At 44.6% G+C, this 8,684-nt stretch overlaps 1 protein-coding gene across 2 annotated transcripts; it reads left to right on the plus strand.

The window, feature by feature from the left end:
* Positions 1-747: 747 nt before the first annotated feature.
* LOC116887709 (patr class I histocompatibility antigen, A-2 alpha chain-like) lies at positions 748-2,879 on the plus strand. 2 transcript variants are annotated; one of them, XM_032889309.1, is made up of 5 exons: positions 748-824; positions 1,189-1,328; positions 1,536-1,811; positions 2,380-2,655; positions 2,779-2,879. In XM_032889309.1, exons 1-5 carry the CDS (start codon positions 748-750, stop codon positions 2,877-2,879), a joined length of 870 nt encoding a protein of 289 aa, XP_032745200.1. The 2 variants fall into 2 exon arrangements, with proteins under 2 accessions (XP_032745200.1, XP_032745199.1); XM_032889308.1 differs by having other exon boundaries at positions 748-820; positions 1,059-1,328.
* The last annotated feature ends 5,805 nt before the right edge of the window (positions 2,880-8,684 follow it).

Here is an 8,684-nt window from a genome sequence, read left to right on the forward strand (position 1 = left end):
AGGAAACGAGGAAAGGGAATAACATTTGAAATGTAAATAAAAAATCTCCAATTTTTAAAAAAAATAATCTAAAGCTGAAAAAAGAAAAAGATTCTTTCTCCCAAAATATATCAGTGAAACCGCATTTTTCAGTATTTCAAATTAAAAAAAAATACTACTAAAAGGAAGACACAAAATCCTACGATCTAGGATGGGGAAGTTGGAAATAAGGACTCCCAGAAATGTTAAATATCCAAAATGCTCTGCTGAGAGCACCTTCTCATATTGGAGAAGGTTCTCATGGTTTTCCCTCTTGGTACTCGGCTTACATCCAATTAGTTATCAATATCTGCATTGAATCAAGACTCTCAAAATCTCCAGTTCCTACCATGAGAGAAGAGGATTGATATAATCCACCCCTGAAGCAGTCACCCCTGAAGATTACCAGTGTCTAAGCGTGTTCGGAGATTCTGACATGGAAACTTTTGACAATTGCTGACTCACTGGTCTAGTACTAAAGGATGTTGTGACCTGGACCAAAAGGACAGATTTGTGCTTAGACCCTAATGACAGGCTGCAGCACTGAGTGCAAGGTGGGGAAGCAGGGGTATAGAAATCCCTCCACCCCGAGGAATTAATCTCTCCCACCCCATCAGGTCTACGTCACTACCTTTGGGAGATCGAAGAGAAGCCAATCAGCGTCAGCCACATCAGGGTTATAAAGTGAAGAGATACCAGTCCTGATCGAGACTCCATTTATCTCAGAGGATGAAGAACCATGGACCCTGGGCCTTCCTCCTCCTCCCTTTGGTGGCCTTGGACCTGACCAAGTATTGTGCAGGTAGGTGAGGGGCTTGGAGAGAAATGGCCTTTTGGGGAGCAGGACACATCACCTGGAATTCGCATCTGTGCATCTTCTTCCTCGGCTAACCAGACCCACCTGATCCCCTAGCTACATGACCCCTGACTCTCTCCTTTATGTGAACTCCAGAGGCCGACCACCACCCCTGCTCAGCTCCTTACCCACCTGCTCTGGGTCCAGGCTGAAGAGTCAGGGTTTGAATGTGCACCGCCTACAGGTTCACACTGGCTGCAGATTTTCAACGCTGCGATTTTGGAGCCTGGCATGGGGGAGGCCCGGTTCATCCAGATCAGCTATGTAGACTCCATCCAGTTTCAGGCATTCGACAGCCAAGCAGGGATTACAAGGATGCAACCTCGGGCTGCTTGGATGGAGCAGGAGCCACCTGAATATTGGGATAAGGAAACAGCACAAGCTATGCACTCGTCACGGAAAGACAGACAATTTCTTCAGTTCCTGATGAAGAACAATAAGGACAGCAATGATGGTAAGTCATCTCAGGGATGAGAACATGACCCCTCAATGCCCACAAAGGTCTGGTCCTCAAGACAGTAACCAGTCATAGTCGATGGGACTTCTGGAGACCTTTGATCAGAGAGAACCACAAGAACCTGATTAGGGGTTTAATTTGGGACAGAATCCTGGGAGGGGGAGAAGCCTCACAGTAACCAGAGGCTGAATGGGGTTGGGGCAGAATATCACACCCTGCAGGAAATGGTTGGCTGCAATGTGGCAACTAATGGGACCTTCCTCCGCGGTCAATACCGGTTCACCTACTATGGCTATGATAACATCATCCTGAATGAGGACCTGAGCTCTTGGATTGCAGAGGGCCACAGAGCTCAAATTCTGAAGCGTGCCTGGGAGCGTCATGGTCTGACTGAACAATGGAGGGCTTACCTGCAAGGGGAGTGCATAGAAAAGCTTCTTAGATGCCTGGAACTTGGAAATGAGACTTTGCTGCGCACTGGTAAGAGAGGCCCTTGCCAACTCCTGCTTCTGAGATTGGAGCTCTTCTCTCCCTGAGTCCTCCTCCTCAGCAGGGAGCAGCTGGAATACTTACACTGCCTTGCATCAAAGAGGACAGATAGCTCCTCAGGTTCCTGACTTAACGCGAGAGAGGGACTCTCCAGAGGATTCACACTTCTCCCAGGATAGTTCAGTGTGTCAATTAAGCAGCAGGTCCCTTCACTCTGCACTGTGCATCATGGTCTCTCTCAGGCCTGTAAACTATCCAGGCACGATGATATTGAATGTCTGTTTCCAGGATTGCTGAGTCCATTAGGCCCCATGCCCAGTCAGAACCAGAAGTCTATTTACCTAGAGCAAGACCACGAGTGTCCTGCTTTCTATTGGCTCATGGTTATTGTAAAGTATTACAACCAATAAATCATCCACATCCTGAGTTTAGGGTTCCCTGTGGTCTTGGATCCCTCCCTTGTCCAAGTCTACTATCCTTCCTAGGGATGGTCACTTGAGCACTGTTCAGTCCTCAGGAGAATTGCAAAATACCTGAATTTTCCAATTGTTACCTTCAGATGCACCCAAAACACATGTGACCCACCAAGTAAGACCTGATGGCAATGTCATCCTGAGGTGCTGGGCCTTGGGCTTCTACCCAGCTGATATCACACTGACCTGGCAGAGGGATGGGAACAACCACACCCAGGACATGGAGCTGCCAGACACCAGGCCTGCAGGGGATGGAACCTTCCAGAAATGGGCAGCAGTGATGGTTCCTTCTGGAGAGGAGCTGAGATACACGTGTCATGTGCACCATGAAGGGCTACCTGAGCCTCTCACTCTGAAGTGGGGTAAGGAGGGGATGTGAGCACAGCTCTGCTGTAGGGGAAAGTGAGCTCTTTAAAGAACCAGAGCAGGATCAGGGTTGAGAGCTAGGGTCGGAATCCTCACTCTTCCTTCCCCTCCCTCACCAGAGCCTTCAACAACCATCCCCACCATGGCAATTCTCGTTGGCTTGGTTGTTGTAACATTGGTGATAGGAACTGTGGTGATTCTTCTGGTATGGAAGAAATAAAGGTAAGGAAAGGGCAGCGTCTGAGTTCTTTCCCCTCCAGAACTCAAGGCCAAGACATAAATGTACCCTGCCTCATTCGAGGAAAGATGTATCCACAGAGGCACTGGGGACCGTGGGCTGACACTAACTCTATCATAAAGCATAAAGGAAATAATAGAAAGATCCACTGCCCTTTGGATGGGTGTGATGGAGACCTGATTCAGATTTTCTACAGACAGAGAAATGTCACAGAGATGGTCCCTGCTCAGGACAGACCTACAGAAGGCCAGTTTGCCCTCTTTATGTGCAATCTTCCATTATGTTTTCTCCTAAGTCCACAGAGCTTCAGTCACACTTCTAGAAACTTTCCTGACACTTGACCAGGATTTTCCTCCCACTCCTGCAACTGTACTCCTTCCTCAGTCTCTCCCTGTGTTCTTCCCAAAGGTGGGAAAGAGGCATCCACACTCTGGCTGCAAGTCATTAAGTGGGAGTTGGTTCCTGAGACCTAAAATAGGGACGACAGGTACCCATTGTGGGTCCTCACATATTTTCTCTCTTGTGGGCTCTTAACAAGTCTAATTCTGTACTGCCATAGGCATCGACAGTGCCCAGAGATCTGATGCATCTCTCCCAGTATAGTAGGAAATAATAAGAAAACACATTCCTGAGCTGGGTTGAATTTCTATACTGGAATTGTTTTTAATATGTCTGCCTGTTTGGTATCATGGTTTAGCAATCATCAACCAGAATTTGTTGTTAATTATTTCCTTCTGTACTGTGAGATACCTACCTTGTTTGACTTCAAAAGCTCCTGACATTTCTTTCAATGGCTGGCATCTGTGTCCAGGTCTCTGTCTCATGTCAGTACGAAATAAGAAAGTGAGTTCGGCCCAGACTTGAGCACCACTCCTCTCCACGCTGACCTGTGTCTTCCACAGTCATCTCTACTGATCCAGGAGACGTAGGCCTGGAGACCTCCACCACAGACTGAACTTTAGTTTCCCTTGAGCTGTAAGTTTGTTATTTCACCTTGAACATGATGATTTGGGTAAAATTTTTGGTGAATTCTTCCCATGGTTTACTTAATGAGTAAACCCAATAAAAGCAACAAGGGTAAAATAGTAACCATGTCCAGTCTTGGACTTATCTATCCTTTCCTATGTAACGCTCTTTCTATTCAATCTCATGTTTAAGTCTATGCATTTCTCTTCCTAATAAACTTGAACTTTGCTTCATACTGGGTATCCTGAAATTCTTTTCTTTTTCAGTCAAGAATCTCATCTTCCCCTAAAGAGAGTTCTCTGAACAAAACACCTTAGCTGACACACATGCAGCTTGAAGCAGTCTCCACCCTGCATCAAACTGGGACTGCCATTGTTCCTGCTTGCCACAAAGGACTCTCTGAAGTAATTAGGGCCAGGTTGCTTGGATGTCACGGAGCTGCTCTTTTGCTTGGCCTGTTACCTACAATCATTTCCTTTAACTATCTGAAAGTCGATAGATTGTTTTTTTTTATTTTTATGTGATTTTTATTTGCCTGTACTTCTGTCTGTGTAATAGTTGCATGCCTAGAGTCCATGGGTATCAGAAAGGTTCCTCAGTCCTGAGAAATGGGGTTATACACAACTGTCAACTAACATGGAGACAGTAAGTACAAACACAGGTCTTTTGCTGTAACAGTCTGTACTTTTAGCTGCTATGTCTTCTGAATGCCCTCAAGACCCACATAGTATTTCATGACCACTCCTGTGCCAAAGATGACCTTACAGTCACCCATATCCCTCCCTCAGGTCAACTGGAAATAGGCATTGATTCCCAGAAAGGCATCCGCTGTTGCCCTAAAGTCTTTCCTTTTGACTCAGGAAAATTTTCTAACACTAAACTGAAGTAAAGTGACTATAGGGTCACCCAGGGGAAAATCTCAATGAGCAGAACCTTACCCTAAGAACACCTGATTCTTAAACAGGAAAACTGTCTCAGAGGTTAAGAACACAACATGGTCACTTATACAAGCCTGGGTGAAGGTTCACTAAAAATATGAATGACTCTCATGCAACTTCAGCAGTAAAAGCCCAAGTTACAGGCAGCTTGAGCAGCCAAAAAGTCTTCTCTCCTGACAATTTCTTCCTGCAGGGGAAAGAGCCATTGAACCCTATGTGTTTCAAGAGCTTCCTGAGCTTGTTAAGCCCGTTAGCTTTCTGAGTCTTAAGACCCGTACTCCACCACTCAAAAGGGAGCACTTCCTAAGTTGAAATAGCTGCAAACACTGAGTTACATAAGGCTCTGTCCCAAAAAGCCAAAACATGGGCCTAGGAAGATGCTTCAGTGGATAAAGCATTCACTGACCAAGCATGAGGATGGTAGGTAGTTTGGATCTCCAGAACCCATTGAAAAGCCAGTAGGCACAGCTGGATCCCCAACAGCAATCCTAGCCCTCTGGGAGTGGAGGTGAAGGAAATCCCATGGCAAGCTGGCTGGGCAGACTATACAAATCAGTGAACTCTGAGTTCAACAAGAGACCAGGCCGAAAGAAATAGTGTGAATTGTGATTGAGGAAGCCACTCAGTGTCAACTCTGGTCCCCACGTGCACATTACCCACACACATGTTAGAACAGACATCCCCATGCAGGTGCACACAATACACATGGGTACATACAGAAAAACATGAAACCAAAAACGACAAAGTGACTTAGGTTTTTATTTGATCGGAAGATACAGTTCATTAATCAAAGATCATCTCTTCTGAAGAATATAAAAGTAATTCCTCAGCTGGTGATTCAGTGGGTAAATGTACTTGTCGCCACGCCTAGGGGCGTGATTCCAATCATCTGATGGTGGATGGACAGAAGGATCCCCAGTTGTGCTCAGAACTCCATGCAGGTGCTGTTGAACTTGGTAGAATAGCCCAGGATGAGTGCTCTTTGTGTATGAGGACTTTGTACCACAGCTGGCACAATGTTTACTGAGCATTGTCTACATGGCAAACAATTTTTCTAGCATAATACACCAAAGGTCAAAAGGCCAGTATTTCTAACAATGCCCTAGTGGAAGAGAGAAGGCACTCAAGCAAAGTATCCCTACCAGACATGTGAAGTGTTAAGTGATGGGTAGTACAAAATATGGATGTGGGACAAGGAATGTTATTGCTTTTACTGAGGTGCTTCAAAGGCCCCATTGTGAAGGTTGACTGTAAAGAAAGGACTGAAAGACATGGAGAAATCTGTCAAGTGTTTTCAGGAAGTTGTGGTTGTGCTGTTTGTTATTTGTGGTTGTTCCTATGTTCTTAATAAGCAAGAGGATCTTTCAGTGCTTACACCCAGGAAAACGTCCTCTCTATGTTCTAGAAAAAAAAATGGCTCCAAGCATGTGTTGAGTAGTCTTGTGGGTAGGAAATGTGAGGTACTGCCAGGACTTGCAGGTCTGGAAGATAATAAAAGCATCCTTGCTTAAAGCATGGACATTTTGAATGAGGTGGTAGAGAAAAGTTTAGGGCAGAGTTTAGTCGTCCAGGTTGGACATGAAAGCCACTTCAACTGGCAGGACAGCAATGGAACAGCAGAATGGACTGAATTCTCTACACACTTTGAAGACAGGCCCTAGAGTGCATTGTTATCAGTGCATTGTTTCTATGGTACAAACACAGAAAGGAATGGAAGACACTGATGGCATGGTGTAACTGAGAGATGCTGTCTCCCTCAGCATCTCCCTCCCAGAGTCTGGAAAGGCCACATGTCCAGAGGGGAAATGGTAGGTGCTTGCAGTAGAAGTGATTGGTCATAGATGCCCAATGGAAGCACAGGGGTCTGCAGTGATGGCACAAGCCAGAGATTCTGACACTTGTTGGGGGCTTTTATGGGAGGATCACATTGGCTCAGAGACTTAGCTCATCCTGTATAATAAGACCACAATCTCCAGAAGAAAAAAAAGAAGAAGAAAAATGAAGAAGACAGATGTGAACACACACACACACACACAAACACACACACACACACACTTGGGAGGGAGAGGCAAGAGCTTCAGGAGTTCAAGTCCAGCCTTGGTATAGACGCGGTCTATAAAATAATATATGAGAAAACAATTAATTAAAGAAAAATTAAATAAATGAAGTGGCCAGGTTGATGGTCTGAAAATATTGAAGACCTCTAGATGAAACTATAGAGAATCAGGGAGTGACATCGAATTAATGACACTTAAGGCCATTGAAATTAGTTAAGGCTAAAGGAATGATGGTTACAAGAGAGAAAAGTAGAGCTGACCGAACACTGTGCTCCAATACAAGTGGTCTGATGAGGTCAGAGGTCAAGAGTTGGCTGCACCATTCTGGTATCATGGCAATGATGAAAAAACACAGCAGAAGTTGCACAAGAAATATGAAAGCCATCTTTTGGTGAGAAAGAGGAATAGGGTAGAGGAGGGAGATGAAAGGGGATGTACTGGAATGGAAAAAGTAATAGAAAGGAATCCATGAGAAAGGGAAAGAAAGACAAAGAGAAAATAAAAGGAAAGAGTAAAAAATATTGGAAGTGAATAAGAGTGGAAAGAGAAGGAGAAAAGAGAAAGTATTGGGTGTCTTTGGAAAAGAGGAACAGACATGGGTTCATTTGAGATTGGACATCTATTCATTCAAGGTAGACAAAAGATGATCCTGTTGGGGCAATCAGCTCATCCTTAGGTGCAACCAATTGCTTTACAGTTGGAAATTCAGCTTACTGAGCTGGTCAGTTTGCTGGGGTGGTTCATACTACTGTTCAGGGTTACTTACAGGTCCATGGATGATTCAAAGGCAAATGCATCCCTAGAAAATGCCCACCAGCACATGAAAGTGGAATCCTTATCATTCCTGCACAAAAAATAAAAAATAAAAATAAAAACATGCAGTGTGCTGGGAGGAGATTCTCTTTTCCCCACCAGGTCCGACTGCTTGGGTAATCTTTGGAGAAGTCTTTTGTAAACCTTGACAGTTTCCAGGGCTCCCAAGGTCTCTCTCCAGAAGGAAGTGTTCCATAGCTCTACTCCACTGGATCCTTCATTCTCTTTGTGCATCTTTTATGACGTTGCCTCTAAGCCTTGGATGTGAGTGAGTGACAGATGTGCAACTTCCCTGCTCTGTTCATGGCTAAGCATTGTGATGCCACAGTAAAAGTAATTGTTCTCAGGATCCTAACCACTCATGAATCTCCACCATTGCCCAGAAAAACTTTCTCTCCAGGACTGAGTGAGGCTGACAACACAATCTGAGTATGAACACAAATGTCCATAAGGCGGTTTTACAGATAAATCATGTCCATTTAGCAAAACGAGAGCAGTGGCCTCTCCACTGGGACCTATGGGAGTCACAGTCTTTCCCACTGACTTACTGGCTCTCAGGGCCTGATGTGAGTTTCCACACACACACCCCTTAGCCCAGAAATTAAATCAAACTTGAAAGTAGTTGGTTTCACCACAGCAGAAAAGTCACTATTGCACCAATGGGGCACACCTTACCAGGTATGTTGGTACTGGAGCACGCAGGGTCTATACCCAAGCAGGTATGATGATAGCAATTCTCTCCCAGCAAGCCTGGGTTCAAATTCAGTGTCTTGTGCACATAAGGAAAATACTGTCAACACTGCTAATGGGCCATACCTCCAGATGTATATTATAAGTAAAATATCTATACATATACATATATTATCTATCAAAATGCTATATATTGAATATATTTTTGAATATATGGATATAATTTTTGAATTCTTTTCCTTGGAACAAAACATGATAGAAGATATGGAAGGTGACTCTTACTTTAGCACAATGTAAATCTCAAGTGCTGCTGCCTCTCTAGA

Source organism: Rattus rattus, chromosome 18, assembly GCF_011064425.1.
Source record: "Rattus rattus isolate New Zealand chromosome 18, Rrattus_CSIRO_v1, whole genome shotgun sequence".
Taxonomy (NCBI): Eukaryota; Metazoa; Chordata; class Mammalia; order Rodentia; family Muridae; genus Rattus; species Rattus rattus.